Genomic DNA, 22942 nt, shown 5'->3' on the forward strand with positions numbered 1-22942 from the left:
ACAGAGTGAAAAGAAAGGCATCACTAGAATATTTTGCCTGCTAACCTTGATTTTCATTGAAACCTCTAACACGTTTCAGATTTCTTGGCAACTTCATAATTATGCTATTTTCTCGCTACAGGTGTAGAATGAAACAATGGAGACAGGATTTGCCACCGACTTCCGTTATAATTACTTTCCACAATGAAGCACGGTCTACGCTACTCAGAACTGTCGTCAGGTAAGTTTGAAACAATTTTGCTTTACATAAAATGCAAATGCAGTTACACTTCAAATTTAAATACGGATCTTCTTATTTCTTCCTTCATATTTTATATATTACAATTATACTTTGTACATAAACTTATTGTTAGTCAAAGATTAGCACATTTAATTATTTTATTTTTAAAATATATAATATTTTTAAAATATTTAAAAAATTAACCATTATATCAAAAATTAAATACGATTTTATATATGAAAATACATATTTTTCTCTTTAGTCTACGCTTCTTCAAAGAGGTAAATAGAGAGATTTATTAGAATCTCGAAATGAGATTTATTTATACTTGGTACAGGAGGCAAGAAAAATTCTTGCGCATTAATTAGTTTCAGAGAAAAATTAATTTTTTGTGAAATTAATGCATTACTATCCGCTCTTAATAGTCCGCTAAATTCCAAATTGTATTAAGAAATTAAGGCATTAAAAATGCAAAATAATACAGAAACTGAAGCGCTCGTAGATTCCGTAACATGAATAAAATATATAAAATGGATTTAATATGTGAGTATTTTTACGCGATTAAAATCTTAAACGCAAAATAATAATTGTTGAATCGACAAATTCTTATGCCTTACGCGATCGTAGATAGTATAAATACGTAGGGCACGGCAATCTTCAATTCTCGATGCGATCAACGAGTTGTGGGAGAAACGCGCGAAGATTCTCAATTCCAGTCGGAATTGAGTGATGGCATGCAATGGAATTTTTTAATCGTCGTTCCATCGCTTTATTTCCATCGCATTTATTATGCACTTATATATGATGTAATTATATATATATATATATATATATATATATATATATATATATAAATACGATAAACCGAAGAATTCGACAGATCTTTGTCAAATATATAAAGAAAATATAAAAATTAGTTTCTTTTCATTCTTTCATCAAACGTATAAATTGCTCGATTGATGATGAATAATTTAATTGGATTTAGCAATAGTTTTGTAATGAAACAACGCCACGTTTGATGGAGCGTTCTTTACATTATTTATATAACATATTCGTTTAAAAACAATATTTTACATTTATAGTAAAAAATTGTAAAGAGGGACACTAAATTATTTTACCGATAATTGGCTTTTTTAGTTTCCTCTAAATTGTACTTTAGATTTTTTTTAAATTTTATCGCCGATTAAAGTAAAATATTGTTTGTATTTGATATTTTCTGAAGAGTTTCAACATTTTTGTCATGTCTTCTCTATCTAGAAACATTTAATTCAGAGATATAAATCATTACTATTTCTTATAAGTGTCATAAGTGCTCTCATATTAATTGAAACGTTTTTCACTACGGGATGTCCCACCCTGAATGAAGGAAAGTACGAGCCACATTTCTCGCCAGAGGTAGTCTCCACGCAAAAGTTGCTCGAAGTTTCTCATCGTCGAACCGAAAGAAGGAAGCAGGCAAGAGTCGGAAAATTTATTTAAGTCTGTAACGCGTGGCGGCGTCAGAGGGAGATATATCGGCTCTATCACCTCGGTCGATGAAATTAAAAGGAAGTCTTAATTACCACGACGAAACCACATCTCACCACCATCTTGATGCGACGCGCGAAATTTTTCATGATCAATTTCACGTCTTATCAAAGTTTTCTACGAAAGTTGAGAATTTACTTAATACGATTGAAGAAATTGAGAAGTAATAATCTTTCGTTATTTCATCAATATATTTATAATAAATCTATTGAGATTGTTAAAAATTAATTTGAAAAATAATCATAGATTTAAAAAATTTTTTCACGAAAGAGTGATTTTAAAAAGCGCCCTAATTATTTATAATAATTCTCTTCTATTTCAATTTCTTAGTATTTACAATAATCTTCTTATATTAAACTCGTGAATAGAATGGGACGAGACAACACGAACGTTCAAACAAGAGGCAAATGGTCAGGCAGAATCCTTGAAACTTTGATAAAAGATTCAATGGGATAATCTGAAGCTTCTGTTCTTCTCTTAATCCGGTACCTCACTTTATTTGATGTTAATCGACTGGAAATGTTTATATAGAATTGAATTATAAGTAATTATAGATAGAAAAGAGATGACATATCGAAATCTTTAAATTAAATAACTGAAACGAAGAAGGATCTTATGACAATATTATTAATGTTAATATTTATAAAGTCTTAACTGAGATTAACAGTACGATATACACGTAACAATTCAATAATGTGCAATTATTATGCATATTTATCACGTTTGAGTCATAATCTCCGAAATTTTTTAAGCAACAAAGTAATAATGATTATTAAAAATAATATTAATAACAGTTATTAAATATGAAAGTTTTTACATTTAACTAAGTTTGCAAATACATATCTTTGCTCTCTTTTGTTTTTAGTGTACTGAACAGAAGTCCGGAACATCTGATTAAGGAAATCATTTTAGTAGACGATTTCAGCGATCATCGTAAGTAATTTACTATATTTTATTCTTAAAAAAAAAGAATAATTTTATTTATTCATCAAGCTTAAGTTTTAGATGTTTTAAATTGTAAAATACGATAATTTAAAATAAAATATAAAATTTAATATCATACATAAACAAAAGCGACAAATTATATTCGCGGATAAACTCATTACGAAGAGAATATTGCGTATATAATATTTAATATAATTTACCGTAATTAAAATGTAAATAATATGTATATTCAATTACGGAAAATCGTGTTTAATATTGCATATTTAATACTACATTTAATACCATTAAAGGGTTGGTGAATCGTGGCTAATCCATCATTTATGATACTATTTATCGCCCTAAACAGTGTACCATTAAATTATGATCTCGAAATTTGTGCATATATACGCGATATTAACAGTTTGAAGTTTATATTTTCTTAACAGGAAATTATATATTTTGATTAGATGAAGAGAGATAATAGGCTGCAAATATAATAATAAAAATAAAAAATAATAATTACATAACGAAACACGTTCAATTACTGTAAAAATAAAATGAAAATATGAAAAAATAAAATGAAAATATGAAAAAATTAAAATTAAAATATGAAATAAAGGAGATTAATTTCTTTGCAGCTGAGGACGGCGAAGAGCTATCGCGAATTCATAAAGTTCGTGTGATCAGAAACGAAAAAAGAGAGGGATTGATGAGATCGCGTGTTCGCGGCGCAGATGCAGCTACCGCGAGTGTGCTGACATTTCTGGATTCGCACTGCGAATGCAACGCCGACTGGCTTGAACCACTTCTGGAAAGGGTAGCCGAAGACCCAACCAGGGTGGTTTGTCCTGTGATCGATGTAATTAGTATGGACACTTTCCAATACATCGGTGAGTGTATTATAAAGACGCGGTTTCACACGATTATCTAGTTCCTATCGATTATCTGAGAAATAAAAAGATAAAATTCGGTTCTCTTTTTTCAGATATCAAAAAATCTCTAAATAAATAATACTCCTTCCTAAGCGAATTAAATGATTTTATCTTGTTCTTAGGAGCTTCCGCCGACCTCAGAGGTGGTTTTGATTGGAGTTTGGTCTTTAAATGGGAGTATCTCAGCCAAGCGGAACGACAGGCGAGACAAAAGGACCCGACGCAGGCCATTAGGACCCCTATGATTGCTGGCGGACTGTTTGTCATCAACAAAGCGTACTTTGAGAAACTCGGCAAATACGATACTCAGATGGACGTTTGGGGCGGCGAGAATCTCGGTATAATTATATAGTTTCGTGTACAGAGTATAAAATGTGTTAGGGAAAAATTAACAAAGTTTCGACATACGTTACTATTTTTAAATAGTTTTAATCATGTTGCTCTTTTTTTTATAAAAGATTAAAATATATTTTATAGAAGCTTTTTTTAATTTATATTAATTTGTTATTTATTTTCTAAAACGAACGTCTAAAGAGATATTTCGCTTTAAGAAAATTGCAAATGCCGCGAGAGATATTGCACGTGGCCAATGTACTTCGTTACAAAAACTTTCATGCGAAGCACGCGCAACTCAAAACGAGTATTTGTAACAGAGTAAACTTTTTATTAGATCAATATGGCCGAGAGTTATAATTTCTTAACAACTTTTAAACATTTTCTATTATATTAAGAAATATCAAATATTGGCGCAAATATTAGCTTATTTGTTACTATATCTGACAATTGCATAATAAATAAAATTGAAAACATTTCGGTTTTCTAAAGTTTGTAAAATATCGCGATTATCTATTTATTGTCATAAAAATAATTCAATTAAATGAATTAAAATTCATGAAGCGACTCTTCAATCTTTAATAAGATTCATACTTAATCGATATCGCGTAAAATGTCACGTTGCCTGTTTACGTTTAAAGCAATTATTCTCCAAGTGTCAGCAAAGATGCTGTGTCTGTCATTACAGGTTTCAAACATGAAAGAAAACAAACTATTCGACAGAAACTACCATCTTGTACACAGTTTGTAAGAACTTCGTGGAAAACATAACGAGAAAACCAATATATGTCAGAAGTGCGAAATAACTTCGACCTCATTTCGAATGGAGAAGAAAAATTGTCGAGTTCCTTAGAATAATGTTAATATTATTTCAGTTTAGCACAATTTAAGAGATTTGTGCATTAAAACAGCATTTTTCTATTTACTAACATAATTTTGCGAATATGTATGTTATATATTCCAAGATATTAGATAGCATAAGATGCTTTTTAAAACTTGTCGAGATAGAGTGAGATTTTTAATCTTTCCTTATAATGTTGTGTGCAACAAAAAGCATTCCAGAAATACAAGAATAATGATATAAGCAAAAATTAGATCCGGAAGTTTATGCATTCTCTTTTGTTTCATTACACTCTTGGCTACTCTCTTTCTCACATTTAACGTTTGCGTTTATATCGCTTACATTGCACACTTGTAACTTTCTTTTTCAGAAATATCCTTTCGCGTGTGGCAATGCGGTGGCAGCTTAGAGATTATCCCGTGCTCACGTGTGGGCCATGTATTTCGCAAACGTCATCCTTACTCGTTCCCCGGAGGCAGTGGAAACGTGTTTGCGCGAAACACGAGACGCGCCGCCGAAGTATGGATGGACGACTACAAGCAGTTCTACTATAACGCCGTGCCGTTGGCACGAAACATCCCTTACGGAAAGTAAGTCTAGTTGCCGACATTTCAATTAAACTCACGAGAGGCAGAGCTCTAATTTCACTGCGTTTCATCATGTCGTTTAACGCCACATCAAAGTACGCTACATATTTGAATACACGAAACATATATAAAAATCTATTGTTTAAAATTGGACTCTCCTCATTCGTATCAATATATATATCTTGATATTATTAAATACACAAAGACAGAAAATTTGATTAAAAAAAATGCAAAGTTCGATTGTGTTATCATTGACATGAATAATTATACGCGTTTCAGTATCCAAGACAGGATGGAATTAAAGCGAAAGCTGCATTGCAAGCCGTTTAGTTGGTATCTGAAAAACGTCTATCCCGAATTGGTAATACCTACGAGCGAGGGTGGTCCAGGAGGCTCTTTAAAACAAGGCACCGCCTGTTTAGATAGCATGGGCCATCTTCTCGATGGAAACGTGGGTCTCTATCCTTGTCACAACACCGGCGGCAACCAGGTAAGTATGCCGGGAGCAAAAAAATAATTTAAATTCAATAAAGATCAAAATATATTCGATAGATAAACATCGATATATATTTCGCAGGAGTGGGGCCTCACGAAAGACGGCTTGATCAAGCATCACGATCTCTGTCTGACTCTACCGGTGTACGCCAAGGGTACAACGTTATTGATGCAAATCTGCGACGGCAGCGAGAATCAAAAGTGGCGGCACTTGGAAGGCGGCTTGATTCGCCACACTAGAATACCCGTGTGCATAGACTCGCGGTATCACGCGCAGCGCGGCATCACGGCGGAGAAGTGCGATTCGAATGCGGAGACGCAAAGGTGGCATCTCTACAACCACAATCACTAGCTGATATGGCTGCGGTGAACACGCCATTCACCCGCAAGACTTTTACTTATTATCGTCACGCGCCGCGACGTGATCAAAGTCACTCTAACCGAAACCGATCGCGTCGGAGGCGTCGTTACTTAATTAGAAACTGGCTGTCCGCGCGCGAATAGATCGATCAACTCGGGCAAATTTTTTATCGTATATCAGCGTATCTTTGTGCAATAATCGTGGCTCTTCTTCTGGTCTTTCATATGATCCGAGGAAGAACCTATATCTTGTACCGCGCTGATTTACAAGTTCGCGATTTCTCAATGCAGCTTGTTTCATAAAGTTAGATGAGAGTGTATTTGGATTCGGATATCCTAAATAATGAAAAAGTGGTATTACGTGAGACGGGATAATTTCGCAGAAGAGTAAAAAAAGTTTTAAGACTGCTTGGTGTATATGATACTAATCAATAAGCTTCAGTTTTAATATCTATTCGAAATTCTACCGCTTCTGATCGTTTCTTAGATACTAAAAAAACGTTAGAAATTATCACAATACTTCTTTTATAACGACAAAAGATTAATCTTATTAATAGAGTAACGTCTCGCAATCGATGTGTGATAAGCGTAATATTATTTATAGTAAAATAATGTAAAAAATGTGAAGGAATGTGTGTATGAATCGTGACAATGCGAAAGTTGCATATACCGTTTCGATGTTGCGACCCGAAGCACGTTGGTAGTGACTGCATCTTAAATCTCAAATGCACGAATTACGGTATATACTTCAAACGTGCACTGGTTTTAAATGAAGGAACATCACATTATTGAAAAAGTCATTTTTAACACTTTTAACCTCGAAGATAATTAATAGAGCAAAGAAATTCCTTATATTCGCGGGTTAAAGTGTTATAAAGAGAGCTACATGTGTATATTAATTAAGAAATAATTGAATTGTATACGCAGAATACTCATGCACAGTTTTGGCTTATGATTATTAGACTCGAAGAATTTGTTTGAGAAATATATTACTTGAATAAAAATTGACTTATAAAGTATTGCGTGGATGCGATCAGCTCGTAACTTTTTGCAAGATGTGTCATTGATAAAATCTCAAAAAAATTAATTTAATATATAAATATTTTATAGTTTCTTTTTTTAAAGAACTCTCATTAATATAAAAAATTTATGTATTATGCAATTGTAAATTTAGATTGACATCGCCAATTGAAGAGTTAAGTGAAATCGGTCTATAAGATGACAACTCTATTAATGAAATATAATTAATAAAAAAAGGTTACCGGTTTAGAAATCAATTTAAAAAAAAGTAAAGATTAAAAATAAAATTATCTTTTTCTGTTTTATGTATAATCATAGTTGATGATATATATACGAAAGATATATATATGTATATTTAAATCAGAATATAATTATACATAAAAGACAACTAATTTCATGATATTTATATTTACTTATCATAAGCTCAGATTTAGAGTAGGCCGATACTTTATATTATGTATTTGAGTGTCCAAGTAATGAGCCATTCATCTTTTTTTATATTTACTTGTACGTAATTTTTTTTTATACGAAGATAGCCAAAACTTTGGCATTACTTCATATTCTAGATAATCGATAGATTTATCACAAATACCGTTTTGAGATTACGCTTTTAAACAAATAAACGCAAAGAAGATTTTTGCTATATTTACACTAAAAAAAAGAACCAATTATTACACAATTGTTCTCGTTCTACATTACAATAAATTAGACATCTAAATTTTTAACAAGATAAAAAATTCCATTTTTTTAGGATGTCTTAAAAAATGCCAATGCCAAATACGTTATTTGCACAATCCAAAAATCCACAAATTTTATATTTTTTATATTTTAATTTTGATTTACATATGCAACACTGAGAGTGTACAACGCAAGAAACTTCTTAGCGATTAATATTGTTATTTTGATCGGTCTCGCAATCACGCAATGTCCGTACAAAATGTATGTTATTTTTACCTTAATGTGTATACGGGGCGCATTTTTAAATCCGCCGATACCTATCTCCGTAATCAAATAACAAATCGTGACGAACAAAATGCTTTTTCGTCAAAAATATGCGTATATGAGATTCGCAGGAAAGAGATTTATTTTTGTAACTAATTGTATACTTACTTGGTTGTGCAAAAAGCGCGGCGTGACTGAAGCGTATAAGCATACTTAACATATTGTAGCTCGGTAATATAATATTCCAAAAATATGTGGAAGAAGATGAAATAGAATTTGATTCTATACATTTTTAATTCTTAGAAGTAAAATATTAATTCTTTTTTTAATTTTTAATTAGAAAAGTAATTCTTATTATAGTAATCATCAATTCTAAAAAATCCAATTTAAAAAATGAATTACATAAAAATGTGAAAATTCTCTTAAGTGCATTTGTCATCTTGTCGATTTCATTACTCATCTACAACATGTTAAGTGAATCAAAATGGCAGTTGACACGACTAACATAGCAATACGTACTAGCAGAAAACGTGATCTTTTGTACACTTATACTTTCCGAAGATAATATCTTACTGCCGTTGCTTCGTGCTGGGATTATAAACATCGCGAAGCAAGATGAATAACATCTTAATAAAAATTTTGTATAATACACGAGCATCAATATATTAATCCAGCTAGCTGCTGCACTAAGCATATGGCAAAAAGTTCTTTTGATATCGATATTCTCTCTATATGTAGGCTGATAATTTCAATATAGATATATTACGCGATCGATTTCGTCCATGTCTCTATTAAACGAAGACGATCGCATATTATGAAAATAAATCACTTCTGAAAATCAAAATGTCTAAAAAATTTCAGATTTTTATTATATCGTCGCGCGAGAAAAACCATCGATCCTTTAAAACATTTTCCTTTAATCGGAGAATCGGTTAGCGATGATATATACGCAAATGATATCCTCGTATTATCGCGCTTTCTTTCAGTTACAGTTGCTTTGAAGGATTTCGACTAACTTTTATCCAGAGATTGAAAGAGAAAAGTCTAATTACAGTCAGTCAATGTTGGAATTAAAGGATTTTGCCGTCCAAGTTTCACAAGCTAAATAACTTGGAACTTTGTTTTCAAATAATTTAAAGTTTTATAGACAAATAATTCAGTGCGAAGCTTAATTAACGGTATGCTTAACTTTTAATAAGAAATTATTTGAGAATTAAATCTAGTAATTATAAGAGATTAGAGTTGTGCAAATAATTTTTTCGATATTATCAAATAAACTAAATATTTTGCTATACACTAATTTTTTCCATAATTGATCGAGCATCATATTATAAAAAGGAACAATTTAATCCGATTTTTGATTAACTAAATCAAGAGAAAGTACGAAAAATATGCGATAGTGAATACGCACGCACAAACGGAAACATGCGCAAAATACCCTGAAACTATATCTCACGCGACGTGAAAATCGCTGCTTTGTAAATAACTATACATATTCTCTCTCTCTCTCTCTCTCTCATATATATATATATATATATATATATATATATATATATATATAAATATTGATCACTCCCCTCCCGTCCTAATAATTCCAAAAGCTTGTTTTGCAATCAGCGTGTATACGTATTTATTACTCGGTTCCGTGCATTTCTCATGTAAGCGGGATTGCCATAATCATATTCATATTCATATACATATACATATACTCATATATCTGTAAATAAATATATCCACGACATAAAAGAGAAGAAGTATAGATATAAGTTAACGAAATGTTGTACTTCCAAAATCAGTAAAATAAGATAATAGGCGACTCGAGCCTAATATTAAGATAGCGGATAACCAGTCAATGTTAATATAGATGTATTCAGTAATATGAAAATTTGTACTCAAGAAGCGAAATTGTGGTGCAGATAGAATAAGAGCGCTGTATTATATTGAACGAGCATTTACACCCTTGTCATACGACGAATACGATATATTAGTCCAATATTTTGTCTGATAAGAGCAATTTTGGATATTGGAAAATGATTCAGGGCTAATTTAGCATCCGCTACTTTATTACGATAATTTTGTGGCGAGATTTGAAATGGTGACTGTATCGAATCACGCAAGGTATTAGTATATTGAAGACTTTATATATTACTTAGAATAAAATATGCTTCAAAAAAGCAGAATCAAAAGTAATAAGTCAAACAGAGAAAAAATATGATTAATAACATTATATTTTTACAATATAATGTCTGTAAAAATATGTGCAGAATTTTATTTTATCAAGATTGTTTTTTTGAAACATTCAAAATATTCTGTAAAATTTAATAAATAAAAATATATATATATTATTGAAAAAAAATGTATATATAATACATTCTAAGTATATTAGTTTTCAAAATGCTAAATACCGAAATTTCCTCTGCTCCATATTTTACAAGAATGTAAAAAAAATTATATATATATAAATATATGTTAAGAATGCGATATATTACATTAATTATAAAAACAAGTTTTTTTAATAAAATAACGGGATATTTCCGTAAATTTATATTTGTGTAACAAAATTCAATTTTTCATACCTTTTCATTTACTTTACATACTATGTACTTATCGTATTATTGTTATCATGAAAGGTAGCCTGTTATAACTTGCATTATGATATTATTCTATCTTGCACTTCTTCAGAGTTCTTATTAAACTTTCTTCTTCATTTGTATAATGTTAATATCACAGTTTTTTAGCAGTTTCACTTTTGAACAGGCTTTTCTTCTGGTGGTACAAATGCTTGTGCTCTGCGTTCCTGCCTTCTCTTAGTTGCCTCCTCATGTCTCGCTTCCTGTTCCTTCCTTTTCTTTGCCCTCTTCTGTTCCTCCTTCAAAAAGTACTCACCAGATGCCATCTCCTTATCAAGTTTGCTTTCTGGCTGAGGCGGTGGGAATGGAGTATATGGTTTCTTTACCTTCTTCTTCTTCGGTTCTTTGCGCTTGCTTATATTCTTACTGTTGTATTTGGGAAGATAACGCTCCCAATTCTCATTCTTCAATTTTGGATTCTTGGCAAGTTCTCTTTTGAGCATCAATGCTTTAAGGCTATAAACTGGATGAATATTCTTCATTGTATCTTCTACTACTTTTCTCACTTGCTGTAAACCCTTATAAGGTCCCAGTGCCGACACAGTTTGACCCTGGACTACCACATAACAATTGGTGAGCAGTTCAATAGATTTGAGATTGCATCCGTTTGGCCCGATCAGCCTTTGTCTCCTTTTGACGAATTTATCCTTGTTCCTGACAAGCGAGGATATCTTTATGACGTCTGCAGCAATGTCATCCTGGAGAACTCTCATTGCTTGCTCGAAGGGAACGGAACGAGCCATGAGTTTGAGCATGTCGCGTGCTTTGATAATAATATACGGGTCCCACGTTTTTCTTGTGGTTTTCACTGTCATGCTACCTTCAATGAGATCGAGTTCAGCCTTGATATGATGCTCGGCTAGCACTTTCTGAACCAACGACCAATGTTCTTTCAAATATTGTTCCCGATATTTTGGAAACATAGTTGCGAATGAACTCTCCTCGAGGAGACGATGGGGGTTATCCTTCTCTTTAAACTGTGGAATTTTCAATGACCACGCATTGTCGATCGGTCCAGTCTTCTTAGAATCCATTTTGAAAAAATTTAATCCAGTTCTTTTTATTCTTTTTTTATGGATTTCCGTCTCTAGAAGATGAGATTAACACACGTGCCACGAGATTGCAAGTTCCAGTTTTATGTCGTGTGTTGATGGACAAATTTCGCGCATGTGTAATGGCGCTAATAGAATGCTAGCAGACGCTGTTACGTCTCAGTCACGTATATAATTTCGTTGCAAAGAAGGATTATCAAATCCCTCACAAAAAAATAATGAAAAGGTATGTATATGTGATATTTATATATTTATTCTTAATATAATATATATATATATATATATAATATTAATTAATTAATTAATTAATTAATTATTAATAAATTTTACATACTGTTGATATAAATAATAACGGAAAAAATTAATAATTTATATGGGCCCCAACAAACACTTTAAGAAATACGAGTCTGACAAGTCACGTGTCATGTATCCAAACATGTAGTAGAATATGTCTAAGCCATCTATAGTAGAATATGCGAAAGAATTAAGATTATAATTAATTGATCAACAGATGATAAAATATTTTTCCATCAACAAATGATAAAATATTTTTCTATCAACATAAAGAGACCTGAAAAAGGCACACCGCAGTTTTTCGTTAATACTTAATTTTTTTACCATTTATGATTGCCCGGTGATAGATACACTGTCATGTTTTTCCTAGGAGTCATGAAAATTGATGATATCTTTTACAATATTAATTTTATAATAAAAATAATAAGCGTATCTTTTATATCTCGCGAGGTGATATCCAAAACTTTACTTTACATACAACAAGTCAGAATTGCGAAAAAATTTCTCTCTCTCCAGACTTGAATATACATTTAAAACATTTTTACATTTTTCAAAATTAAATTTTTAATTTTTATTTATAATTTCTATCTTAATTGATTTGTTCATTTCTGCAATGATTTAATAGCTTTAGTATTTTTTTAAATTCCCAATTTAATTTTTTAAGAATGTTAAAGAATTAAAAATGATTTTAAATTAAGTTCTAATAGTCCTAATAACTCTACTTTTGTTGGCTAAGCCAGCGGGAATGTGGGATTACGAGATTTTCAGGAAAAGTATCCTAATCGCATGCCCTAATCGCGTACCCTACTCGCGTATACTACGCGTGTCCCTTATTCGCGTGCCCTAATAAAATGCCCTAATAAAGTGCACCGTAGGCTTCCGTTGGGCCAGTTGAACCTACCTTTCGTTAATCCTGGCCATATACATTCTGGCTACATGTAGCCAGAGGTGTAGCTTCGACTCCTATCAGAAGTCGATGAAGGAAAAAAATTCCTTTCGTTGCCGGCTAATTATTATCGCCGGTACATGAGCATAATTTTATGCTCGTTTATAACATGACAGTTTGTCATGCATCTTTAAATAACTTTACTTTAATCAATTTAATGCCAAGTTATCAATCAAATTTAATCATTGTTTAAAGTAATAATCTTATTTAATCTTATAATAATGTATAATATTTATAATAATATGTAATTTATATTAAAATAAAAAAAATAAAACATTTATGAGTCATACAATTTAATATATGAATAATTTGACGGAAAGTCAAATCATTAATCAAATTTAATAATTGATTACGTATCCTATATTATATTATATATTATATGTAAATATTATTACATTATTATATATTATTAATTATTATTACTAATTATTATTATTATAAATATTATCGCCAAATTATTCATACGACACAGAAATGTGTTGGATTTATTTTATTTTAATAACTTGGCATTAAGATAAATTAGAGATGGATGGGCTATGAAAAATTGTGACAAAATTGACGTAGCATAAAAATAATTATTTAAATAAAATTGAGAAAAATATTTTATATTTCTTTTAAATTTTTTGTTTTAATTTATGTTCTAAATTATATTTCTAATATGTTTCTAATATGCATATTTAAAAAGTCTATTGAAAGTTATTTCATTCAATCTATATATATTCTAGCCCATCCATTTTGAGGCAACGAATGTATCTACAATCTACAGTTGCAATCTACATTTACAATATCTACAGATACGTCACCTCAAAGTAAAATAAAATTTATCACTCACCGGCACTGATGCGCAACAGCGGAGATTTGGTCTTAAGGCTACGTTGTCTGCAACACACAAATATAAAATCCAAATTATAGCAACTCTTTAAATAATTAATATTTCAAAAAATTATTATTGTACGCATCGATTTTCATATCCGATGCATATAATAATAAAAAGGTGTATAGGATAACAATTTTATAAATTCTAAAAAAGAAAATTATTTTTTTTTAATAAAAACTTTTATTAAATTAGTATGAGTCTCTCTTGTTTCAAATAATGATCAAATCAAATTAATGAATGTACGGGATTTATAATAATTAATATAAAAATAATAATACTCACCCTTGGGTTGCTCCGCCGGTGCAGGATGCCTTTCCTAGGCCTCCTCCTCCTCTCAGATTGTTTCACACGCGCGATACTTTAAACGGCACTCCCGCACTTTTGTTAATACATACTTCTGCACTCGTACGCGCGATACAAGTATTTGAAGTTTTATAATAGATTATTTATTTAATAAACGATTAATATACGGAGCTTATCGTTATGTTAATTATTCAGATCTGCGATTCGACTATTTTATTGCGCGTTTTCAATCATATTTAAATCGTTGACAAATCAAACGATGAAACATCAAACACAAAATATAATTTAATTTTAAATATTTTTAAAGAAATAATTATTTCTTATAAAAAGTGAGAGAATGAGGAGGAGGAAAGATGGGTGGATAGATAAAGAAAGAGAAAGAGAGAGATTCCAACAAAATAATAATTTATAATTTCTCTGTTACTTCAATTTTTTATTAAATGTGTAATTATCACGCAAAATATGCGCTTCAAATTTATATAATTGAATATTATTTAACATATATAAAAAATAATTAATTATTATAATCATATCGAATTACTTTCCAATACTTGTTGCGATCGCGTTTATAAGAAGAATTTGATAGAGCGCATCACTACTTTTCAACTTGATTGTGAGTTGGCATGCGAATGATAACTGATATAGGAAAGAAATTTGACGAAGTATCTCCCATTATTACAGTATATTCAAATGTTGTCGTACGAACGAAACCGTAACACATAAACATTAGCGCGCTATTGTTTACGCCACCAAGTATTATGTTATTTATAATTTACTGTCGAAATATTTTACATACCGACATATTGCGCGTCCTCACTTTAAATTATATTTAAATGATTGAAAAATTATACGATAAAATATCCAACAAAACTTTTTTAACTCTAAATACCGTCGGAATATAATTACGTATTATTTAACTTATACATATACAAGGTAATTAATCATCAATCGTATTAATCATTAATCGTAACGAATTATTTCTCGATACGTTTTGCGATTGCGATTAAAAACGGAATTTGACGGAGCGTTTCGTAACAATACCTTCCTGCTCAAGCGTCGTCACACGAATAATAACAAATCCGAAGGACGTAAACATTAGCGCGCTATAGTGTACCCATACCAAGATCGAATACCATGTTATTTATAATTGGCAGCCGAAATATTTTACGTATCGCGAAATATTATATTATAGAAGTAGTTTATATAAGTTTAAATCATTAACTAATTATTTATTAAACGATTGATATATTTCGGAAAGCTTTCATTATATTAACTACTTGATTCTATGATTGGATTGCGCGTTTTCAAATTGAATTATATTTAAATGATTGAAAAGTTATACGATAAAATATTGAACAAAATTTTTTAATTCTAAATACCGTCGGAATATAACGTATTATTTAACTTATACATATACAAGGTAATTAATCATCAATCGTATTAATCATTAATCGTAACGAATTATTTCTCGATACCTTTCGCGATTGCGATTAAAAACGAAATTTGACGGAGCGTCTCGAAACACTACCTTCCTGCTCAAGCGTCGTCACACGAATAATAACAAAGCTGAAGGACGTAAACATTAGCGCGCTATTATGTATCCCCACCAAGATCGAATACCATGTTATTTATAATTGACAGCCAAACTATTTTACGTACTATGACGATATAAAATATTATACGACAATATATTATATACAAGGTGTTTCAGATCTGCATATCCAAACTAAAGGGATGAATTCGGCACACCAAAATACAAAACTTTTATGTTTCATTAAATCTCAAAAGTAGCTCTTCCCCAAATTTAATAAAAATACGGTTTTGGAACATTATAAAACATAATTTTTATTGTTCAAGTAATGATTTTTATACCTTTAACATCTGAATTTGATAAAAATAGTTATACCCCATTTTTATTAAGTTTATCATAAGACTGGCAAGAGCGCATACCATATTTTTGATAATTTATTGCCGTAATATTTTATGTATTATCACATATATATACGTGAATATTAATGTATAAAAGTATATTTTAAATTGTAGATTAAATATTTTATTAAACCATTGATGTATTACGAAGTCTTTCCTAATGCCAATTACTCGTATGTAGTTATTGCCAATAAATTATGTTTTATTAAATATAAAGATTGTTATGTTATGTGAGAGAAGACAACAATTAATAAATATAATCTTATCCTTTTTAAACACTTAATTTATCAAAACTCTTCAATTTATAATGAGCGTGTAAAATAATTTAAATTTGTTAATTAACGTGTCCATTATTTTATTTGTTTTTACTTCTAATACTGACATGTACAATGTATATTATCACTTACCTTAATATTTTCTTTAAGCAATGTTAAAAAAATATGTCTGTAATTTGTATAAATAAAAAATCGTAGTTCCTTTAATAAAATTAATATAGAATTAGAAAAAATAATTTCAAATTTTTTTCATACAAAAATTAAAATCATCAAAAGGTATTAGGACAGCACGGATGATCTATGACCCAGTTTATTATACAATTACAATATTCTTCGCTAATTCATACTGTGATAAATAATAATCGTAATAATCGTAGTATATCTAGATAACACGAACTATTTACGATTGATATGATTTTATTTATACACCATTCAACATTCTCACTCTTTCTCTCTTTTTCTCATTTGCTCCGTCTCTCTTTCTCTTCCATAAAGATCATTCTTTCATCAAAAGATGAAAAACGATAGCTGCACAGACATGCATTATAGCAAGAAATTTGTCTAATTATTACAGTCCGTCGACGGAAAAGTTCGCAAATTGCGACATCGTCGTTCATAATCACTCTCGTTAGACGTATATAGTCGATAATTCTTAGTACAAAATAGTCAAACGATTTCTCGTTCTCGTTTGAACGGGATTCTGCAATCGTCTCGACATTTTAAGAACTGTCATACCGTGCTCTTTCATGTATATTACCCTTAGACGATTATGTTATGTGCCTCGTGATAACGTGTTACACACATCGAACGTTAGTATATATATATATATATATATATATATATATATATATATATATATATATATATATATAAAACCTATAATAATCCTATAATCCTCCACGAAGACGTCAAGAAGATGGATACTCTAAACGCGAAGATAAATAATATGTGAAAAATTGAAGAAATTTATAATTGTGTATATAATCACGCAATGTACTAAACAAAATTATTTCTCTCTCTCTCTCACTCTCTTTCTCTCTAAAAGAATGAAAAAAATTTATAACAATTTATAATTATATGTCAGCTTTTTCTAGATATTTTATTGTATAAAAAGAGAGACAGAGTTTTATATTTATTATTAAAAGAGATTAGATATATCTGTATATTTTTTTATAAAATTATATTTTTGGCTGAGTTTTTTCTTCAATTAACATTTAATATTATCATTTTAAAGTATCCAATGGTGTCTTACGTCGAGAATATAAACTCTTCTATGAGTTCTTCGACTAATTGGTATACTCGGAGCATTGTAGCTTCGTTTTCTCCTAATTACTGAACATCTAGGATCATCTTAAGCCAATTACTGTGTGGATAGAAATAAAAAGCAGATAATTGTATAATTTTTTTGTTTATTTAACCTGCTTCTAAATTCAATGTTTACTTCATAAGAGATACTTTTTACGAAAGCAACAAAATATGTTGCTTATATAAGTATTCAAACTGTCATGAAAATAAATTTATAACTAATTATTGATACTGAGAGACAATTAAATATTGATATTGCTCTAGAAAGGTTTAAATATTAATTCAGAATTAAAAATTGTTTCATCGATGTATCTCTGATTCTGCTTCTTACCCCGTCCGATTGTAAATTGGTTCTTATGCATGTATATGGCGTATCGAGTATTATTTATCAATTATTACACAAGTTGTATATATACAGATAATATTTACATAGATGAGAAGATGATGGGACGGTAAGAGAAAAACATTTTTATCACGACACCACAGTCGCAACGATAAAGAACGCGCAGTGATCGTCGAAATTAAATAAAAGTATCCTATGAATATTAATCTACTTCTCTATATCTTTTTTATTACTTCTCTATATCAAAAATACAAACTAAAATGTGGAACTGCAAAGGGACTGAAGGAGCAGGACTATAAAGAAAATTAAAAATGATAAAAAAATGATATAACTGAAAGCTCTCTAGCATTTTTATTCTCAAATAATAAAAGTTAAAATATAATGAAATAATAATAATAATAATAATTAATAATAATTATATTAATGAATGTAACTAATACGAATCATCAGTAAAGCCTATTCACCTGCGCATTATCGCATATCGAACGCATTTTAAAATATCGAGCGAGTAATCGATCGACAATGATGCCGAGAAGAGGGGAATGGGCGTCCGTATCTCTCTACATTATTATCCTGTTAATTATCTACAAACTCCTGACAAACAAAAGTGGAAAAACTTCTTCCCCTCCCTCTCTTGGTTCAACTGTCTCCTCTTCCCGATTGCCTTCTTGTCCTCTTTTTACTCATCGTCGTCCGCGCATCTACTAACAAATGTACGGTTTTAGGAACTCTTTTTATTCGCCTTTCTCTCCTTTTGTCTTGTTGTAGTTCGACTCTCTGTTTGCGCGCGTGTTTTTGTCGACATTTTCGCTAGTTTGGTCCACGACTCTAGGAGTTTAGGGAATTTAGAAATGAGATGAGAGATGAAATGAATCGAAAGGGAGTTGTAATGCTCCTATATGACCTAACAATTTGCACAAATTCTCTTTGCGAAGAAATTCTCTTAGGGCGTTAACCGGATTCGTTAAAATAACAAGTTAAAAGAAAAATATATAATTAATAATCACGTATATATGAAAATATTACTGTTACGTTAGGAGCTATTTTGTATGCGCAACAATATACTGAAACAGTGACGTGCAAATTGTTGGATTGACAGTTATTCTCTCATTTTGGAATTACGTACAGATATGCAGAAAGTATAGCATTGTTCGCAGATACGTAAAAAGTCAATTTCAACACGACAAGCGACATTAACAACAGTAGCACGTATCGCGTGATTACATAGTAATCTCAATCAACACAGATGATGATAATGATGATGACATGACGATGAGAATAATACATGCTGTCATTTCTTAACGATCCGATGTAACGGATTTCCTATCTTATTCTACTATATATGTACAACGTCCGTTTATACATTTATGTATATATGTATATGCATACGCCGATGCATGCACAAGTTTATGTACGATGATACAACCGATATACTGTGACATTATAATCGTTATATGTATACATTACGCAAATTCTGCACGTTGATAATGAAATCTATATACACATGGATTTTAAGAATAAGTATATGATCAATATTATCACGTTCGTTTTCTGTGTGATCTATAATCTAATCTAAAATCATAGCCCTTAATTAATCACCGAGAATCCACCGGAAATTGTATTAATCTTAAGCGCGAAAATCGACAGTTCTATCTAGCTCACAGAAGAAACGTTTTTATACATAAAAAAATATATTAAAATACATTAAAATACATTAAAAAACATATTTTAAAATACATTACATATCTTATTGTATTTTCATAAAAAAAGGGATTCCCTCTCTTTCTGTCACTTTCTCTTTCTTAGCATAAAATATCGGAAAGACCCGAATCTTCTCTCTCTATTGCGCCAATCTGCGATTTACGGATGTACATATGTCATATAATTCGCATATGTATAGTGTAAGTAATTGTATATACATTACGTATTACTTAGGTACCGTGTTATCTACTATATTAAATATTATTAACTATCGCTCGCACGAAATATGTATTTCTCGTCAACATACAAATATTCCCACGCGCGTCACGTCGCCCCCGAATTTTTTACGAAATTCTCCCGTTCTTGCGAATGTACACATTTATAGATCACACATTATAATACTTATTGTACAGGCAATATACTTTGGCATGAATTATAACGTTTCACGTATATCGATCGTGATTCGATCTTGGAGCTCGGCACCGCGCGTGGACATCGCAATTCTCGATACAACACTCGATAGTCTTGAATTCACGTAGTATATACAGCCCTGTGACACAGATATGTACGATACGATGGATGACAGACACGCCTACGTGTGCGTGTATATATATATATATATATATATATATATATATATATATATATATATATATATACAACTGTATTGTCGGACCTCGCCGCATTTTGCCGTTGAGATGCACTGTAACCCTGCTTGCCAGCAATGTGTCGTCAAATAAAATTATTTTTAAAATTATTTGATATAAAAAAAGAAAATGACTAATGTGATATTATCTGCATCATCCAGCGTGATAAAAGAGATAATTGTACAGATAGGATCAAGTTCAATACATGTTTATGAATGTTAAAATCAATTCAATTCAGTATCATCAGATATTACTTCATTAGAATCGAGCATGTCTTATAAAAATCATAAATATATGCATTTAACATCATTGTAAAAATTTCATACATTTAAGTATCAAATAATGTATGCAGCAAATTATAATAGTATCAAAGTGTAATCGAAAATTTAGAAAAAAAAGTTTATAAATATTCGAATCTTTTATAGATACTTTAAAACGCAATCTAAATAGATTTAAAATTTTAAATAACAAATTATAGTGAATGAGTGAATTATATAATCATCCTGTATATGTATACATTATAGAATTTTGATTCCACTCAGATGCAGCAACTTTTTAGTATTTGTATAAAAGATTCGAATTTAAGAAAGTTTCGATTACATTATGATATTATATTTTGCAATACTTGTACTAGATTCGATTGCAGCACACATTTAATTACATTTTGATGTTATTATGTTTCCATATTCTTATAATAGATTCAAATATGCTGCAAACGTTATCAGTACAAACTTAATCTCATCTTTACATAGCTCAAATATATGAGAGAATAATTTTATAAAAATTATATAAATTTGTGTTTATGAAATGATATTCATGTAGCACATAATTTGACATAATTTTACAAACACCGTTGTAATTAGAAGATAAAAATATAAAAGTTGTTAAACCTTTTTTATTATTGCTACTTTACGATATTATTAACATCAGAACATTTCATTCACAAAAGTTCGAATGTAATTTCTGTTTATCATATATTATTAAATAACTTTAAATAACAGAATTACAACTATTCTGTTTGAGAATATCTGTCGAAGTTATCAAAGAAATGATAATCAATCTCTTATAACTGCCCTCTTTTGGCAAACTTATGTGCGCAATTGGATCCAATGCGCATTGACGCATCTTAAAATCGGTTGTACACTACTTGTATAAAGAAGTAATATAAGCGTCTTTCCAATTAAATGTTTAACATATATTAATAAGATATGCTAAGCATCTAGCAAGGAATCGGTCACTTATATGTCATATGTCTTCATATTACATCCAACGTTAATTACGTCTTCATATAACTTCTTTACGACAACCTTTAATATGCATCAATGTGTACTAGTACACTCGCAAAAATTCGCTGCACACTTATATTAAAAACCATCTTATCAATTGTCGTGCTTCATTCAAAACGCAGCGTGTCTTCGTATACTTTTCATTACATACTTACAACAATTCCGAATTATTTAATGACCAACATGGATTTATGCATTCTCTCACTTATATTATTTCGTTTAACTCTCATTTTCGCACACTTACATTCTCACTAACATTCTCACTTATACATTCAGTCGCTTCTTATTAGCTTTCTGTAAAACTTATTACTATTTTGAATTCTTTTTATGGTTTCTTCGTAGACTCTTAATTTTTGTGTTACCATCGAATTTTAATTGATATTACTAAAATCGTGATTATCAGTGATTCTCATCAATGACTGTGACCTTGTCGATTTGGAATACAATCAACCTTTCATATTCTTTGCTCAAAAATCGAATTAATTTGTCTATTCTTGATTTTTCAGTCCATTAAAATATGAGTCATTCCATTCCAGTTCCAGAGCTCAATCCATAAAATCTGAAGAAAGATAATCAAGAATAAACAAACGATTTTTTTACTCAATGTCGAAAAAGAATAAGAAAGTCTAATTATAGTTTGAATTTCAACTTGAATTATCCAATTTTTCGTAAGTATTATTTCCCTTATTAATTTAACAAAATCAGATTATTGGTTAATGATAGAATTCCGATAGATTGCACAAGCGTCGTTGTTGTTGTTGATGGTGATGCTGCTGCTGCTGCTGCTGCGGATGTTGTTGATGATGATGCTGATGATAAAGAGCGTCCCCTTGATGGGTCGCTTGTTGGTGTCACTCATGAGATTTGCTGTTTAGTGGATGGTAATTACCGCCTGCTGAAGCAACCAAAGCCAGAGGCAAGGATGAATTCAAAGATGCCGGGTGTGGATGCGAATGCCCCATGCCAGAAGAATGCGTCGTAAGAGCCAAAGGACTGCCGGATATAGAACTGGCAATAGAAGCGAATACCGAGGGTGCAGGCGACGTCATCGTTGGACTGCCCATCGCTGCCGTTGGAGGGTTGATCCTCTTTTCTTTTTGTCTTCTGAAACATAAATTACACGTAAATTGCTTCCGTGAAGAGAATGAAAATCAATAATACGAAATCAAGAGA

The 22942-nt window shown here is 30.7% G+C and overlaps 3 protein-coding genes across 6 annotated transcripts in view; 1 reads left to right on the top strand and 2 right to left on the bottom strand.

The window, feature by feature from the left end:
• LOC126856924 (polypeptide N-acetylgalactosaminyltransferase 2) overlaps positions 1–9674 on the top strand; it is a 189250-nt gene extending 179576 nt beyond the window's left edge. For both annotated transcript variants that reach the window (XM_050605943.1, XM_050605944.1), the window contains exons 4-10: positions 122–220; positions 2613–2680; positions 3310–3561; positions 3726–3941; positions 5148–5367; positions 5644–5854; positions 5942–9674. In XM_050605943.1, the coding sequence (XP_050461900.1) occupies positions 122–220; positions 2613–2680; positions 3310–3561; positions 3726–3941; positions 5148–5367; positions 5644–5854; positions 5942–6211 (1336 nt within the window). In that variant the 3' untranslated portion in view covers positions 6212–9674. The remainder of the gene's footprint in view (positions 1–121; positions 221–2612; positions 2681–3309; positions 3562–3725; positions 3942–5147; positions 5368–5643; positions 5855–5941) is intronic.
• Positions 9675–9783: 109 nt separating this feature from the next.
• On the bottom strand, positions 9784–11979 carry LOC126856952 (KRR1 small subunit processome component homolog). The gene has a single exon (XM_050605993.1). It carries the CDS (start codon positions 11843–11845, stop codon positions 10925–10927), a length of 921 nt encoding a protein of 306 aa, XP_050461950.1. The 5' UTR covers positions 11846–11979; the 3' UTR covers positions 9784–10924.
• A 6484-nt stretch (positions 11980–18463) lies between these two features.
• LOC126856910 (POU domain protein 2-like) overlaps positions 18464–22942 on the bottom strand; it is a 122400-nt gene continuing 117921 nt past the window's right edge. For 2 of the 3 annotated variants that reach the window (XM_050605917.1, XM_050605915.1), the window contains one exon: positions 18464–22873. In XM_050605917.1, the coding sequence (XP_050461874.1) occupies positions 22621–22873 (253 nt within the window). In that variant the 3' untranslated portion in view covers positions 18464–22620. The remainder of the gene's footprint in view (positions 22874–22942) is intronic. The other variant, XM_050605916.1, reaches the window with a different exon arrangement.

The sequence above is a fragment of the Cataglyphis hispanica genome, chromosome 20, assembly GCF_021464435.1.
Source record: "Cataglyphis hispanica isolate Lineage 1 chromosome 20, ULB_Chis1_1.0, whole genome shotgun sequence".
In the NCBI taxonomy this organism is placed as follows: Eukaryota; Metazoa; Arthropoda; class Insecta; order Hymenoptera; family Formicidae; genus Cataglyphis; species Cataglyphis hispanica.